Here is a 19,779-nt window from a genome sequence, read left to right as displayed (position 1 = left end):
GCTGCCGGAGACCATCGGAGATGCAGGAACCATGCCAGGAGCAGGTGAGTATGTGACAGCCGCTGCTCCCCCTCCCCCGTCGACCCCCTGGGACAATGACTCGAGTATAAGCCGAGAGGGGCACTTTCAGCCCAAAAAAATGGGCTGAAAATCTCGGCTTATACTTGAGTACATACGGTATTTTAGATTTTATTATTTACATTTTCAGAAGGGGTGGTAGGGTTATTTAAACATTCCTAACCTCTTAAATGCTACTGTCATGATGGACATCAGGCAATTAAGAGTTTAAACTTTTGTGATCCAGCTCTATATAATAAATGCATACATCCATAAATTTAATAGCAAAGCCACACAAAGATGACTAAAAATCCTCCAAAAATTCAAGAATTAATACTGCAGAAAAGGGGCAGCAGTATTTACCTGCCAAGGTCTCTGAACAAATGCACTATCGGGATGCAGCAAACCCAAGTAGCAAAGATGGTGGCAACACAGGTGCAAAATACTAATAAGACAGCCACTCACAGCCTACTAATCCATGGAGGGGGTGATTGCTCAGTATATTATTGCACAAAAGAGGCACACTGAAAAATAAAGTGCAAAAAATATATATAAATATGTGAGGTATTGGTCGATATTTTGGCCAAATATGCAAGCTTGCAACCCAACGTCACGGGTCGTCACGCATGCGAGTCCTAACACTAAACTTAATAGCAAAGCCACAAAAAGAGGACTAAGAGAAGGGATAGACCCAATGAAGGGAGAGTAACTATCTGTATTTGTTGATTAATATCTGTTTAATTGGGGTCCACTTTTTTAAAAATGGAAGAAAAAAAAAACCTTTAAGGCTGTGTTCACACACTGTGGTCACATTATGCTTTTTCCCAAAAAAATTGCGTTACAAAATGCACAGCAGCCAAATTTATGAATGAGTTCTGGAAAGAGCACACCTATTGGGCATTGTTTACGCTATATGGATCTGGTTCAGAATAAGTTGAATTTGTAAAGAGAGAAATTGGGAGTTTTTAATGAAAGTTCTCTGAGGTGTCCACCCAAGGTAACGGCTAGCACAGCTAGTAGGCCTTATCTAAAACAATTAATACATTTTAAACTTCCACATTAAACTTTGCTTACACCTATGGTCCAAATTGTCTGAACCAAATTGGACAAATGATGCACAAAATATATGGATTTAAAGACCATTTTAGGGTTAAGTGCAGGTTCGGATGTCATAGTCTAGCTAACAGGAAGCAGCCCATGTCATAAAATCCAGAAAATGTCCATTATACTGGGAGTGGTAGATGGCCTCAGGTGACTCTGCGTTACCTGATGTTACCTACTTCCCATAAAGGGTGCGCTGAATATTTTCCTAATGAAATATTGAGGAGTCTACTTTCTTTGTAAGTGTTTCATACGGCTCAGGGTAAATAGAGTTCAGCCGGCTACTCGGCTCTGTTTACAAACAACCTGATACTCTATAGACATATTACCACCAGTGATGGCAGCACGGTAGAGAATGTACCTCGTATTGTAAGGCCAATGCAGCCAGTGTCAGAGAGGTACAAAAGACCCATCCCGAGCCAGGAGAGGTGTATTAGAGGAACACAGGACATTAGAGAGACTGTTCAAAGAGTAACAAGATAATACCAGATTGAGAGCCCCACAATTCCAGATGGAGAGACACATCATCTCATCAAGGCCCTACAAACCCAGTATGGAGAGAAGACTCGGTATGGAGAGACACTTCCACCCCCCCACACAACCCTACAGACCCGGTATGGGATTTACATCCAAAGCAACACAGTCCTTCAGACCCAGTACAAAGAGACACATCAATCCCGTTACAGTCCTATAGACCCAAAATGGAGAGATACAGCCAGCCCATCACAGCAGTTGAGGCTTGGCATGGATAGACAAATTCATCCAGTCACAGCCCTAGGGATCCGGTATGGAGAGACACATTCATCTCATGACAGCCCTGGTATGGAAAGACATAACCATCCCCTCACAGCCCTACAGATGCAGTATGGAGAGACACATCCACCCTCTCACAGCCCTACTGGCCTGGAACAAATAAACACAACCATCTCCCCACAGCCTTACAAACCCCATATGGAGAAACACAACCATCCCCTCACAGCCCTACAAACCCCATATGGAGAAACACAACCATCCCCTCACAGTACTACACACTCATAATTGAGAGACACAACCATCCCCTCACAGTACTACACACTCATAATTGAGAGACACAACCATCCCCTCACAGCAGTAGAAAAATCCAGGAATTGACAGACTTGTCCATCCCCTCAGAGCCTTACAGACCTCCTTGGAGAGACACATCCACCCTCTCACAGCCCTACAGGCCTAGAATGAAGAGAAACATCCAACCCATAACAGCCCTACAGAACTGAGTTTCAGTAAGGGGAGACACAACCATCCCCTATGAGAACAACTAACAGGCCCCCAGCACATATAACACTACTATAGTGGTGTGTATGTAAGGTGATGATTATTGGAAATAGACTGATCTTCTAGCTGTTTGCTGTAACTTTTGTTTGCCTTCACCTAAACATAATCGCCAAGCTTTGTAGATCACGTGATCCGTAACCATAAAAGAAAGCACTTTCTCTTGAATAAGAACAATATTTTGTTGAAGTTGACAATTTTTATCTGTGATCACTACAAAGCACCACACACTTGTCCACCATCGACATCATCATACAATTTGTTGTACAATTTCTCCTGAGTACGCTGATGCCTCATATTTGTTAGAAAACTACTGTTGTACATTGTAGTGCCCGTACATTGTGCCCACTTTGTGCTCCTGGAGACATGCACCCGTAAATTAGGCGGGCTCTTATCACTACAGAAATGCCAGACATGTGGATGCTAAATCTGATTTAGGCACACTGGGGCTCAGAAGGGAGGGGTGAATTTAGATTTGAGAGCACAGAATTCACTGGATTTCTTTTGGGTGGCAAGAAGCCATAGCACTTTTCCAGAGCCTTCGTACTACCAGTACCAACGAAAGATCCATTTACTATAATGAGGCAGCAGCGTTACTCTGGACTAATTTTTTTCAGAGGTGCAGAAAACTGTGGCCGACCACGCTTTTATGCACGCTTCAAAGTACGGAAACCGCCGGATCACAGGTCAGACAGTGTTCACAGTGTGTCCATCTGTCTCATTATAGGGAATCTTCTGCTGGGGGTTCCATCTGAATCACGTATTTCAGAGATTTACATGGAAATCCTGGTGTAAGCGCTCAGCGCAGAGCGCAGGATAAATATGGGCCAAGCTTTACAGCGATCTCTGGGAGGCAGAATGAACAAATCAACAGCAGGTGAACAATTGGTTTTATTTGTTTTCTATGCTGTTCCTGGTGCGGTATAAGTGATTAGGCGAATTTATTCTTCGGTCAGTGCGATTACAGCAATACCACACTAAAAAATACCCTTTTTTTTGCAAAACAAAGTTTTTGCATCGTCATATTTTGAGAGCTATAAGTTTTCTATATTTCGGCTGACAGAGTTATGTCAGGGCTTGTTATATAACTTTTTTGGTTCACTTTCTATTCCGATTTTTAGGAGGCAGAATGAACAAAGACCAGCAATTCAGGAATTTTTTGGGGGGGTTTGTTCTTTTAATGCCGTTCTACACGTGGTAAAAGTGATAAGGCAGATTTATTTTTCGCGTCAGTACGATTACAGCTATACCACATTAATATCATTTTATATAAAATAATTGTTTTTGCATCACTTTCTTCTGAGAGCTATAACTTTTGTATTTCTCCGCTGATGGAGTTGTATTGGGGCTTGTTTTTGCAGGACAAGATAACGTTTACAGCTATACCATTTTTATTTACATTCGAGGTTTTGATTACGTTTTATTAAACTTTTTGTTCGGCAGTATGACGAAAAAGCATAGTTTTTTGCCACGTTTTTTATTTATTTTTTTTACGATGTTCACTGAAGCAGTTGACAGTTTTATAGATCAGGTCGTCCTGACGATAACAAATATAGTATATACTTTTCGGTTCATTTTTATTTTTACATAAATGTACTCATTTATTGGTATCATTTTTTTTTTCATTTTTTAAATTTATGTTGTGTTTTTATATATATATATATATATATTTTTTTTTTTTACATTTTTAGTTAGTCCCTCTATGGGACTTCAACTTTTATTTCTCTGATCACTAGTCTCATACATTGCAATACAGATGTATTGCAATGCATGAGACCTCTCAGTTCTACACTGGCAGATCGCTGGTCTAACAGGCCACCGTAGCTGACAGACCTGGAGGTCATCATATGACCTCTGGCATGACAGCTCTTGGCTCCCCCATGATCACGTCTTATGGGTGCTGGAGGGATGAGAGAAGGAGTCCCTTTCCTCTTACAAACGTCTCAAAAACACGAGTGCTAGAAGATAAGACAAGATTAATATCACTGGTACCTGAGCCAATCAGGTCCCGATGATGTTGCTGGCCAGAACTAGCGTTCTGCACCAGGATCCTTGTAGGACTCTGGGGATCTCGAGCTCTGCAAGACTGCTGACCATAGAGAATCATCGGCGCTGCACAAAGTCCAGCAAACACTGATGTTTATTTACAGTTGGTGGATGGGAACAGGTTAACCCCTTCACCCCGAAGCCTGTTTTCAACTTCCTGACCAGGCAATTTTTTTCAATTCTGACCACTGTCACTTTATGAGGTCATAACTCTGAAATGCTTCAACGGATCCTGGTGATTCTGAGATTGTTTTCTCGTGACATATTGTACTTTATGATACTGGTAAAATTTCTTCAATTTGACTTGTGTTTATTTGTGAAAAAATGGAAATTTGACAAAATTTTTGAAAACGTTGCAATTTTTAAACTTTTAGTTTTTATGCCCTTAATTTAGAGAGTCATATCATACAAAATCGTTAATAAATAACATTACCCACATGTCTGCTTTACATTACCACAATTTTGGAAATATAATTTTTTCTGTTAGGAAGTTATAAGGCTTAAAAATTGACCATCGCTTTCTCATTTGTACATCAAAATTTGCAAAACCATTTTTTTTAGGGACCACCTCACACTTGAAGTGACTTTGAGGGGTCTATATGACAGAAATTGCCCAAAAGTGTCACCATTCTAAAAACTGCACCCCTCAAGGTACTCAAAACCACATTCAAAAAGTTTATTAACCCTTCAGGTGCTTCACAGGAATTTTTGGAATCTTTAAAAAAAATTAAACATTTAACTTTTTTTCACAACATTTTTACTTCAGATCCAATTTGTTTTATTTTACCAAGGGTAACAGGAGAAATTGGACCACAAAAGTCGTACAATTTGTCCTGAGTACGCCGATACCCCATATGTTGGGGTAAACCATTGTTTTGAACCCCCAAGGAACTTATCTAGATGTGTTGTGAGAACTTTGAATGCCCAAGTGTTTCACTATTGTTTACAACGCAGAGCTGTGAAAATAAAAAATATATTTTTTTCCACAAAAATGATATTTTAGCCCCCAAATTTTTATTTTCCCAAGGGTAACAGGACAAATTGGACCCCAAAAGTTGTTGTCCAATTTGTCCTGAGTACGCTGACACCCCATATGTGGGGGGGGAACCAATGTTTGGGCGCATGGCAGAGCTCGGAAGGAAAGGAGCGCCATTTGGAATGCAGACTTGGATGGATTGGTCTGCAGGCGTCACGTTGCATTTGCAGAGCCCCTGATGCACCTAAACAGTAGAAACCCCCCACAAATGACCCCATGTTGGAAACTAGACCCCCCAAGGAACTTATCAGATGTGTTTTGAGAACTTTGAATGCCCAAGTGTTTCACTACAGTTTATAATGCAGAGCCGTGAAAATAAAAAATCTTTTTTTTTCCACAAAAAATATTTTTTAGCCCCCGGTTTTGTATTTTCCCAAGGGTAACAGGAGAAATTGGACACCAAAATTTGTTATCCAATTTGTCCTGAGTACGCTGATACTCCATATGTGGGAGTAAACCCCTGTTTGGGCGCACGGGAGAGCTCGGAAGGGAAGTAGCACTGTTTTAGTTTTTCAGAGAGCCCTTGATGTGCCTAAGCAGTGGAAACCCCCCAATTCTAACTGAAACCTTAACCCAAACACACCCCTAACCCTAATCCCAACCATAACCCTAACCACACCCCTAACCCTAATCCCAACCCTAATCCCAACCGTAAATGTAATCCAAACCCTAACTTTAGCCCCAACCCTAACTTTAGCCCCAACCCTAACCCTAACCCAACCCTAACTTTAGCCCCAACCCTAACCCTAACCCTAATGCTAGCCCTAACCCTAGCCCTAACCCTAACCCTAGCCCAAACCCCAACCCTAACTTTAGCCCCAACCATAACCCTAACCCTAGTGGGAAAATGGAAATAAATACATTTTTTTAAATTTTATTATTTTTCCCTAACTAACGTGACGAAGGAGGGTTTGATTTACTTTTATAGCGTTTTTTAGCGGATTTTTATGATTGTAAGCCGTCACCCACTAAAAGACGCTTTTTATTAGAATTAAAAATAGTTTTTGCATCACCACATTTTGAGAGCTATAATTTATCCATATTTTGGCCCACAGAGTCATGTGAGGTCTTGTTTTTTGCGGGACGAGTTGACGTTTTTATTGGTACCATTTTCGGGCACATTACATTTTTTGATCGCTTTTTATTCTGATTTTTGGGAGGCAGAATGAACAAAAACCAGCAATTCCTGAATTTCTTTTAGGGGGGCGTTTATACCGTTCCACATGTGGTAAAATTGATAAAGAAGCTTTATTCTTCAGGTCAGTACGATTACTGCGAAAACTCATTTATATCATTTTTTTTATGTTTTGGCGCTTTTACACACTAAAAACTATTTTATATAAAAAATTATTGTTTTGCATCGCTTTATTCTGAGAGCTATAACTTTTTTATTTTGCTGATGATGATGCTGTATGGCAGCTTTTTTTTTGCAGGACAAGATGATGTTTTCAGGGGTACCATGGTTATTTATATCCGTCTTTTTGATCGCGTGTTATTCCACTTTTTGTTCGCCAGTATGATAATAAAGCGTTGTTTTTTGCCTTGTTTTATATTTATTTTTTTGTGGCGTTCACTGAAGGGGTTAACTAGAGGGATAGTTTTATAAAGCGGGACGTTACGGATGCCAAATATGTGTACTTTTATTGTTTTGTTTTTTAATTACATAGGTAAATGGATTTATTGGGAAAAATTTTTTTTCTTTATTTGGGGATTTTTTTTTTTTTATACATTCTATTTTTTTTTTTTTTTTTTACTTTCTAACATTGTCCCAGGGTGGGACATCACTATATTAGATCAGATCGCTGATCTGACACTTTGCATAGCACTGTGTCAGATCAGCGATCTGACAGGCAGTACAGGAGGCTTTCCACCTCACCTCACCACCTCACTTCAGGACCCGGAAGGAGCCCCGTGGCCATCTTGGATCCGGGGACTCCTTCCAGAACACTGGAACAACGCGATCGCTTCGCGTTGTTCTGGTGGGAGAGCGCAGGGAGCCCCGTCCCTGCGCGATGCCCCTCTATGTCGCTGTCACTACTGACAGCGGCATCAGAGGGGTTAAATGCCCACGATCATGGGCATTGCTGCGGGGTGTCAGCTGTCATATACAGCTGACACACGCACGCGATCGCTGCGGCGCTCAGCGTGAGGCCGCGCGATCGTGCCGCCGTACTAGTACTGCGGTTTGCGGGAAATCAGTTCCCGCAGAGCAGTACTGGTACGGCGCATGTCGGGAAGGGGTTAATGTAAACGAACTGCAAAAATTATTTTTAGGCCAGAATTTATACATATATCTAAAAAAATTGTTATCAAAAACGGACAACCCATAATATATATATATATATATATATATATATATATATATATATATATATATATATGTATACGGTGTACACTGCTCAAAAAATAAAGGGAACACTTAAACAACAGAATGTAACTCCAAGTAAATCAAACTTGATTGACAATCAATTTCGCATGCTGTTGTGCAAATGGAATAGACAACAGATGGAAATTATTGGCAATTATCAAGACACACTCAATAAAGGAGTGGTTCTGCAGGTGGGGACCACAGACCATATCTCAGTACCAATGCTTTCTGGCTGATGTTTTCGTCACTTTTGAATGTTGGTTGTGCTTTCATACTCGTGGTACCATGAGACAGACTCTACAACCCACACAAGTGGCTCAGGTAGTGTCATCCAGGATGGCACATCAATGTGAGGTTTGTCAAAAAGGTTTCCTGTGTCTGTCAGCGTAGTGTCCAGAGGCTGGAGGCACTACCAGGAGACAGGCCAGTACACCAGGAGACGTGGAGGGGGCCGTAGGAGGGCAACAACCCAGCAGTAGGACCGCTACATCTGCCTTTGTGCAAAGAGGAACAGGAGGAGCACTGCCAGAGCCCTGCAAAATGACCTCCAGCAGGCCACAAAAGTGCATGTGTCTGCACAAACGGTTAGAAACCGACTCCATGAGGATGGTCTGAGTGCCCAATGTTCACAGATGAGGGTTGTGCTCACAGTCGAACACCGTGCAGGATGCTTGGCATTTGCCACAGAACACCAGGATTGGCAAATTCGCCACTGGCACCCTGTGCTCTTCACAGATGAAAGCAGGTTCACACTGAGCACATGTGACAGACGTGACAGAGTCTGGAGACGCCGTGGAGAGCAATCTGCTGCCTGCAACATCCTTCAGCATGACCGGTTTGGCATTGGGTCAGTAATGGTGTGGGGTGGCATTTCTTTGGAGGGCCGCACAGCCCTCCATGTGCTCGCCAGATGTAGCCTGACTGCCATTAGGTACCGAGATGAGATCCTCAGAGCCCTTGTGAGACCATATGCTGGTGAGGTTAGCCCTGGGTTCCTCCTAATGCAGGACAATGCCAGACCGCATGTGGCTGGAGTGTGTCAGCAGTTCCTGCAAGATGAAGGCATTGAAGCTATGGACTGGCGCGTCCGTTCCCCAGACCTGAATCTGATTGAACACATTTGGGACATCATGTCTCGCTCCATCCACCACCACAGTTGCACCACAGACTGTCCAGGAGTTGGTGGATGCTTTAGTCCAGGTGGGAGGAGATCCCTCAGGAGACCATCCGCCGCCTCATCAGCAGCATGCCCAGGCATTGTAGCGAGGTCATACATGTACGTGGAGGCCACACACACTACTGAGGCATCATTTCCTAGTCTTGAGGCATTTCCACTGAAGTTGGATCAGCCTGCAATTTGATTTTCCACTTTGATTTTGAGCATCATTCCAACTCCAGACCTCCGTGGGATATTAGTTGTGATTTACATTGATCATTTTTAGGTTTTACTGTTCTCAACGCATTCCACTATATAATGAATAAAGATTTATAACTGGAATATTTCATTCAGTGATATCTAGGATGTGGGATTAAAGTGTTCCCTTTATTTTTTTGAGCAGTGTATATTGCGATTTAATTCCCTCCCTTCCCCTTCAGAGAACCAGAGTATTTTTACTTTTCCGTCTACTGGAGGATCACATCACTTGAAAGCCCCGATCATTGATAGCGGCATCTACAGTAAGTGGCTAAACAGCAGTGACAAAAGCTAACTCTGATTACTGCTGTTAGAGGCAAATGCTGGCTGTATCACTCAGCCAGCATCATTCTCCTGAGTCCGCTCCATGCACCTGCACCCTCTCCATGATGTGTCAGTAAGTCATGGAGTGAGAAGAAGTCAGGCAGCTGTGCCCAAATGAAGGCTGTGCTGTGACTGTTCCTCAACAAATAGGCCACACATTGGTCTTCACTAGGTTTCAGGTCCAAAAAAACCCCGCCACAGAAGGACGCTGAATACAGAGCCCTGATATTTAGTGATACATCCCGGACAGCCATGATTGTTGTAGCCTCACATAGACACACCCGGAGCTGACCCCAGCCACCGTAATTGAGGTCTAGATCCAGAGCCGGTCGAGTGAGAGTTGGGTTCAGTCAAGATCTCTGTGTATGTGAAAACAATCGGGCCCCGGACGCTGTGTGCAGTAAACACCTCATGTTGTACCTTTCAGCATAGATGTCAAGTTTCCCCAGATCGTCCGAAAGTCCAATGAGAGCGTCCAGAGTCCCCACCTAACAAGACATGAAGCGTTAGACAGGTTACCTTAGGAGAATGCTTCATCTATATACCCAATATCTATCTATCTATCTATCTATCTATCTATCTATCTATCTATCTATCTCCTATCTATCTATCTATCTCATATTTATCTATCTCATATCTATCTATCCCATATCTATCTATCTATCTATCTATCCTATCTATCTATCTATCTATCCCATATCTATCTATCTCATATCTATCTATCTATCTATTATCTATCTATCCCATATCTATCTATCTATTATCTATCTATCCCATATCTATCTATCCCATATCTATCTATCTATTATCTATCTATTATCTATCTATCCCATATCTATCTATCTATCTATTATCTATCTATTATCTATCTATCCCATATCTATCTATTATCTATCTATCCCATATCTATCTATCTATTATCTATCTATCTATTATCTATCTATCTATCCCATATCTATCTATCCCATATCTATCTATTATCTATCTATCCCATATCTATCTATCTATCTATTATCTATCTATCCCATATCTATCTATCTATTATCTATCTATTATCTATCTATCTATCTATCTATCTATCCCATATCTATCTATTATCTATCTATCCCATATTTATCTATCTATTATCTATCCCATATCTATCTATCTATTATCTATCTATCTATCTATTATCTATCCCATATCTATCTATTATCTATCTATTATCTATCTATCCCATATCTATCTATCTATTATCTATCTATCCCATATCTATCTATCTATTATCTATCTATTATCTATCTATCCCATATCTATCTATCTATTATCTATCTATCCCATATCTATCTATCTATTATCTATCTATTATCTATCTATACCATATCTATCTATCTATTATCTATCTATCATCTATCAATTATCTATCTATCCCATATCTATCTATTATCTATCTATTATCTATCTATCCCATATCTATCTATCTATTATCTATCTATCCCATATCTATCTATCTATTATCTATCTATTATCTATCTATCCCATATCTATCTATCTATTATCTATCTATCCCATATCTATCTATCTATTATCTATCTATTATCTATCTATACCATATCTATCTATCTATTATCTATCTATCATCTATCAATTATCTATCTATCCCATATCTATCTATTATCTATCTATTATCTATCTATCTATCTATCTATCTATTATCTATCTATTATCTATCTATCCCATATCTATCTATCTATTATCTATCTATCCCATATCTATCTATCTATTATCTATCTATTATCTATCTATCCCATATCCATCCATCCATCCATCCATCCATCCAAGCACCGGCAGACACAGACAGAGGACTCCTGTGCATTAATGTGTCTATGATAGAAGCTTCTTGCCACTCTGGAGGTGGTAGTGCCCCCTGACCTCCTGGGCCCCTGTGCGGCTTCACCATTTACATGTCCACTTCTGTGCCTAACGTCTGAATAGATTTTGGTCGCGGGTCATGAGTTCCATGTGACTTTGCTTTCTAGGACCACTGTGCAGGCAGCGGGTGACTACGACACGCACACGACCTTTCTGCGAATTTGCTGAATTTATTGAAGTTTTATATGATAAGTTTATAACAAGGCGCAGACGTATTTAAGTCTTCTGTTGTGGCCTGAACCTCATGACTATTTCACAACAAATACAAATTGTATTTTGGAAACAAAATGAGTAAAAAAGAGAAAAGATTCAAGGATTCTGCTTCCACCTTGTACTTTCAGGATAAAGTCACATCATAGAGGAAAACAGACAGGCTTTGTTACCGCTCACTCTTCTCTGCCGCGCTCCCATGTAGGTGGTGATAATCTACAACACACAGGTAATCTGCCCTCACCTTCAGGTCAGGTATGATGAACTTTGAGTTGTCGGACAGGTTGGCCTTAGAAGTGACTGTATTCATCCTCTCCAGGGCTGTTAGATTGGTCTTATCTCCAGGAACCGAAATCAACCAAAACTCCGACATTTTCTACTGCTATGAGGAGCGTCAGGCACTGGAAGACATAGTGTTACAGTATGTCAAGGAAAGGAAGCCGGCGGCTCTGTTATATCACTGTGCGTCATGCCGTAAGATATAATAAGTAATACATGTATATACTCTGAGTAATACATACACTAAGCAATATATGTACATACAGTGACTAATACATGCATATACAGTATACTGAGTAATACCACCAGTGAGGGTCTGGCTAAAAATCTTCGACTCCATCATCACCCCAATCCTCCTGTATGGCAGCGAAGTCTGGGGTCCCCACACCTACCCAGACTGGTCAAGGTGGGATTCCAGTCCAACAGAAATATTCCACCTGGAATTCTGCAAGCACCTTCTCCAGGTCCATCGGAGCAGCTCCAACAGTGCTTGTCGGGCCGAGCTGGGCAGATTCCCTCTACACCTAACAGTTCTAAAGAGGGCGCTGTCATTCCGGGCTCACCTGCATAGGAGCAATCCAAGCTCCCATCACCATAAAGCCCTGATACATGTAGGTGAAACAGAAAAACCAGAACTCTCGGAACAGCCAAGCCTAACCCAACCGGACCAGAACACCAATCACAACAACCTGACAAAAGCCGGAATCAGGAAGATGGCAGACGAAGGCCAGGAGAAGTATGTCAGTGACTGGAAGAATGATATCAACAACTCACAGAAACTGATCATGTACCGGAGTCTACAGAGAGACTACAGACTGGCCCCATATCTGGAGAAACTCCCGGACCCCAGAGATCGCAAGATCCTGAGCCGATATAGACTCAGTGCCCACAGTCTGGCCATCGAATGTGGCCGACACAGGCAGAACTACAAGCCCAGGGAGGAAAGACTGTGCCAACACTGTGATCAGGAGGCCATAGAGGACGAAACCCACTTCCTGCTACACTGCTCCAAATACTCAGCAGTGAGGGACACTCACTTCAGGAGACTCTCACATCTCTTCCCGGACTTCATCACCATGAAGGAGGAAGAGAAGACATATATCCTGCTGGGAGAAGAAGAGAGAGCAGTGGAGATAGCAGCGCGGTATGTGAGCGAATGTCATAGACTGCGAGAAAGAGAACTATGATGACATGGACTATAGCCCCCACAATGGATCTGCCCCCATCCACCTTCCCTATGCCATGGACTATAGCCCCTACCCTGGATCTGCCCCCATCCACCTCCCCTATGCCATGGACTATAGCCCCCACCCTGGATCTGCCCCCATCCACCTTCCCTATGCCATGGACTATAGCCCCCACCCTGGATCTGCCCCCATCCACCTTCCCTACAGCTCCTACCCAACATCCCCACAGTCCCTATTCCTATTGCCTTTATACACTTGCTTTGGCAAAACTGATGTGTATTTGGTCCTGCCAATAAAGCTTCTTTGAATTTGTAATACATGTATATATACTGACTAATACATGTACATGTACACTGAGTAATACATGTATATATACTGACTAATACATGTACATACACTGAGTAATACATGTACCGTATATATACTGAGTAATACATGTACATAGACTGACTAATACATGTATATATACTGAGTAATACATGTACATACACTGACTAATACATGTATATATACTGAGTAATACATGTACATACACTGACTAATACATGTATATATACTGAGTAATACATGTACATACACTGACTAATACATGTACATACACTGAGTAATACATGTATATATACTGACTAATACATGTACATACACTGACTAATACATGTATATATACTGAGTAATACATGTACATACACTGACTAATACATGTACATACACTGAGTAATACATGTACCGTATATATACTGAGTAATACATGTACATACACTGACTAATACATGTATATATACTGAGTAATACATGTACATACACTGACTAATACATGTATATATACTGACTAATACATGTACATACACTGAGTAATACATGTACATACACTGACTAATACATGTATATATACTGAGTAATACATGTATATATACTGACTAATACATGTATATATACTGAGTAATACATGTACATACACTGACTAATACATGTATATATACTGACTAATACATGTACATACACTGAGTAATACATGTACATACACTGAGTAATACATGTACATACACTGACTAATACATGTATATATACTGAGTAATACATGTACATACACTGACTAATACATGTACATACACTGACTAATACATGTATATATACTGACTAATACATGTACATACACTGAGTAATACATGTACATACACTGACTAATACATGTATATATACTGAGTAATACATGTACATACACTGACTAATACATGTATATATACTGAGTAATACATGTACATACACTGACTAATACATGTATATATACTGAGTAATACATGTACATACACTGACTAGTACATCTATATATACTGAGTAATACATGTACATACACTGAGTAATACATGTACATACACTGACTAGTACATCTATATATACTGAGTAATGCATGTACATACACTGACTAATACATGTATATACACTGAGTAATACATGTACATACACTGACTAATACATGTACATACACTGAGTAATACATGTACATACACTGACTAGCACATCTATATATACTGAGTAATACATGTACATACACTGACTAATACATGTATATACACTGAGTAATACATGTACATACACTGACTAATACATGTACATACACTGAGTAATACATGTACATACACTGACTAGCACATCTATATATACTGAGTAATACATGTACATACACTGACTAATACATGTATATATACTGAGTAATACATGTACATACACTGACTAATACATGTACATACACTGAGTAATACATGTACATACACTGACTAGTACATCTATATATACTGACTAATACATGTACATACACTGACTAATACATGTACATACACTGAGTAATACATGTATATATACTGAGTAATACATGTACATACACTGACTAATACATGTATATATACTGAGTAATACATGTACATACACTGACTAATACATGTATATATACTGAGTAATACATGTACATACACTGACTAATACATGTACATACACTGACTAATACATGTATATATACTGAGTAATACATGTACATACACTGACTAATACATGTATATATACTGAGTAATACATGTACATACACTGACTAATACATGTACATACACTGAGTAATACATGTACATACACTGAGTAATACATGTATATATACTGAGTAATACATGTACATACACTGACTAATACATGTATATATACTGAGTAATACATGTACATACACTGACTAATACATGTATATATACTGAGTAATACATGTACATACACTGACTAATACATGTACATACACTGAGTAATACATGTACATACACTGAGTAATACATGTATATATACTGAGTAATACATGTACATACACTGACTAATACATGTATATATACTGAGTAATACATGTACATACACTGAGTAATACATGTATATATACTGAGTAATACATGTACATACACTGACTAATACATGTATATATACTGAGTAATACATGTACATACACTGAGTAATACATGTATATATACTGAGTAATACATGTACATACACTGACTAATACATGTATATATACTGAGTAATACATGTACATACACTGACTAATACATGTATATATACTGAGTAATACATGTACATACACTGACTAATACATGTATATATACTGAGTAATACATGTACATACACTGACTAATACATGTATATATACTGAGTAATACATGTACATACACTGACTAATACATGTACATACACTGAGTAATACATGTACATACACTGAGTAATACATGTATATATACTGAGTAATACATGTACATACACTGAGTAATACATGTATATATACTGAGTAATACATGTACATACACTGACTAATACATGTATATATACTGAGTAATACATGTACATACACTGACTAATACATGTATATATACTGAGTAATACATGTACATACACTGACTAATACATGTATATATACTGAGTAATACATGTACATACACTGACTAATACATGTATATATACTGAGTAATACATGTACATACACTGACTAATACATGTACATACACTGAGTAATACATGTACATACACTGAGTAATACATGTATATATACTGAGTAATACATGTACATACACTGACTAATACATGTATATATACTGAGTAATACATGTACATACACTGACTAATACATGTATATATACTGAGTAATACATGTACATACACTGACTAATACATGTATATATACTGAGTAATACATGTACATACACTGAGTAATACATGTATATATACTGAGTAATGCATATTCATGCGCTACTTGTACATCAGCTTCTTTTATATCTTTGGAGGGAGCTGAAGCTCATTGTCATCCAGTGACAGCCCCGACACTTGAAAGATCTGGAGAAGATCTGTACGGAGGAGGGGGCCAAAATCCCTGCTGCAGTGTGTGCAAACTTGGTCAAGAACTACAGGAAAAGTCTGACCTCTGTAATTGCAAACACATTTTTCTGTACCAAATATTAAGTTCTATTTTTCTATTGGAGAATATTCTGCTGCCTGCAACATCCCCCAGCAAAACCGGTTTGGCAGTGGGTCAGTAATGGTGTGGGGTGGCATTTCTTTGGAGGGCTGCACTGCCCTCCATGTGCTCACCAGAGGTAGCCTGACTGCCATTAGGTACCGAGATGAGATCCTCAGAGCCATTATGAGAACATATGCAGGTACCCTGGGCCTTGGGTTCCTTCTGATACATGACAATGCTAGGCCTCCTGTGGCTGAAATGTGTCAGCAGTTTCTGCATGATGAAGGCATTGATGCCATGTGCTGGCACCCTGTTCCCCACATCTGAATCCATTTGAGCACAACATGTCTCTCATGCCATCCACCAACGCGGTGCACCACAGACTATCCAGGAGTTGGCGGATGCTTTAATCCAGGTTTGGGAGGAGATCCCTCAGGAGACCATCTGCCGCCTCATCAGGAGCATGCCCAGGCGTTGTAGGGAGGTCATACAGGCACGTGGAAGCCACACACACTACTGAGCATCATTTCCTTGTCTTGAGGTATTTCCACTGATCAGCCTGTAATTTCATTTTCCACTTTGATTTTGAGTATCATTCCAACTCCAGACCTCCATGCGATATTAATTTTGATTTGCATTGATAATTTTTATGCTTCATTGTTCTCAACGCATGTTCTCCGCTATGTAATGAATAAAGATTTACAACTGGAATATTTCATTCATTGATATCTAGGATTTGGTATCTTAGTGTTCCCTTTATTTTTTTGAGCAGTGTATATATGTATTACTTAGTGTATAAGAATAGTGTAAGTAATACATGTGAATATACAGCGTAATACACACAAATATACTAAGTAATACATATGCTAAGTGATAAATGCACTACATAATACACATGCAAATAATAAGTACAATTCTGTCTGATAACCCCCCCCAGATGAATGCTCCCTCCTGCAGGAAAAGTTGTCACACAGTACACTGCACTTCTCATGGGGGGATCGGGTGTCTTGTACCTGCGATATTACCTGAGGTGTGGGATTACTGACATCTTCTGCGTGGAAGAGGTGTCAGAGAGACTGCTAATGTGACATTCAGCAAGATGAAGCAATCCATCCTGCTCCATCTGCGCAGAAATGACAAACCCAAAATGGCTGATCGGGAGATTTTAAGGGATTTCCTAATCTATATCTCAAATACGGTAGTTTACTTTCTAAACATACCACAGGCACACAAGGGCGAGAATTCAATATTAATCCCCCCTTTCCCATATATATATATATATATATATATATATATATATATATATATATATATATATATCACTGGTAATATAGAATTATAAATGACTCCAATGTGAAGCACACAAGCCATAAAATAACAAGGGAGAATCATTCTAAGGGCGTAGTCACGCGGTGGTATAAATCGGCCACAGATCAGAGCGCAGTGACTGGCCGGCAGCTCTGCCCACCTGAGTGTGGCAGCCTCATATATTTCTGTGCAGCTGCCAGGCTCGGGTCAGAAGAGCCGACGGCCAGTCCGAGCATTGCGTTCCTTCATACAGACGATTTATATGGCCATATGGTTACGCCCTATTGTAGCCACACTTATTGGCCCGCCTTTATTAACAAGTCTAAGCATCAATTAAGCATCTGGATTATTTTTTTCTTCATCAGTTTACTGGATGAGATTTTTTTTCCATTATTGATCTCTGTGGCCGTTTTTTCTCGTATGCCAAAGGAAAAAAAAAATCAGAGCTAAACAGCTAGAAATAAAAGGACTTAGATAACACACGCCATTTTTTTTTCTTTGCGGACACTTGGTCCACCAAAAAACACGAACATGTGGGGGTCCCATAGACTGTAATGGGCGCACGTTCAAAAGAATACGCAGGTGAAAAACGTGTCTGAATGAGGTCTAAAAAGAGAGAAGAGTTTGAAAAATTGAAGGCAAATTTATTAAAAGGCGGCCGCCTATAATAAAAAATACCGTAAGTCACATTCTGATCTTTCCAACCTTGTTCCGAGCCGATGTAGAATTGAGCCAATTGTCCAATTGATAATTATATTATTCATTGATTATTCATTATTATTGCTAATTTGGCCTGAACTGTGTCTCCCAGGAAGCCATACCCACTTTAACTTTCACGATTGAGTAAAAAAAAGTGTCAAAACTTTGCAGAATTCGGGGGTATTTCACTGTGGGTTTTGGTACATTTTACAGCAAAACCTGGTGTAACGTTGATAAATCTTATTCTTTCAATGTTCGCATTTTTTTCTAAATAGTGCAAAATCGTCATTGTCAATAAAAACTGGAAAATGTTCAAAAATTACAGAAATGAAAAAAATTCTGTGACTTTGATAGGACAAATGTGCAATGTCTAACCCTGACCTCCACAAATGCACAAGGATTCTGCCCTTACCTGGGTGTATGTGCTGCGTTCTGTGCGCTGTGCCAGTCCAGGGCACCTCCTTGCAGCCTCCTCTCCTGCACACCAATGCTGCACCTCACCCTTCCGAGCCTCCCTTTATGTGTGGAGCATCAGTAGGTGGCACCTGACATCCAGCTCAGTGCTGTCCCCTACAGGCGCTCTTCACACTGCTCCCGTCACCTCCCAATTATCAGGACCTTATCTACAGTGAAACACCCAGACAATTCAATATATCTATACTCCTGCTGTAAAATATCGAAAACATACAGAAATCATAAAAAAAACAGTGATGATAATAAGTGAAAAAGAAAAATATAACAAATATCAATACTGTAAAAAAAAATATTTTAACCCCTTCACCTCCCAGTCGGTTTTCACTTTCCTGACCAGACCAAATTTTTTGAATTCTGATCAGTATCCCTTTATGGGGTAATGACTCTGGTACGCTGTGATTCTGAGACCGTTCTTTAGCGACACATTGTACTTTATGTTAGTGGTAAATGAAGGTCGAAATTTTTTACGTCTATTTGTGAAAATGTCAGAATTTTGGCAAAAATATTGAAAATTTTGCAATTCTTTTCAAATTTTATATCCTTAGATCAGCCAGTCATGCTGTACAAAAGAATTCATAAAGA

At 39.7% G+C, this 19,779-nt stretch overlaps 1 protein-coding gene across 1 annotated transcript in view; it reads right to left on the bottom strand.

Annotated features, from left to right (window-relative positions):
- Positions 1–19,271, bottom strand: part of ATP6V1C2 (ATPase H+ transporting V1 subunit C2) — a 56,491-nt gene extending 37,220 nt beyond the window's left edge. Inside the window, exons 1-3 of the mRNA XM_077291430.1 lie at positions 19,136–19,271; positions 12,020–12,176; positions 10,075–10,142 (exon numbers count right to left, since the gene is read on the bottom strand). Coding sequence (XP_077147545.1) covers positions 10,075–10,142; positions 12,020–12,148 — 197 coding nt within the window. The 5' untranslated portion in view covers positions 12,149–12,176; positions 19,136–19,271. The remainder of the gene's footprint in view (positions 1–10,074; positions 10,143–12,019; positions 12,177–19,135) is intronic.
- Between the last annotated feature and the right edge of the window lie 508 nt (positions 19,272–19,779).

This window comes from Ranitomeya variabilis, chromosome 2 (assembly GCF_051348905.1).
Source record: "Ranitomeya variabilis isolate aRanVar5 chromosome 2, aRanVar5.hap1, whole genome shotgun sequence".
NCBI lineage: Eukaryota > Metazoa > Chordata > Amphibia > Anura > Dendrobatidae > Ranitomeya > Ranitomeya variabilis.
Note: the sequence above shows the minus strand (reverse complement) of the source record. Positions and strands in the feature narration are given on the sequence as shown.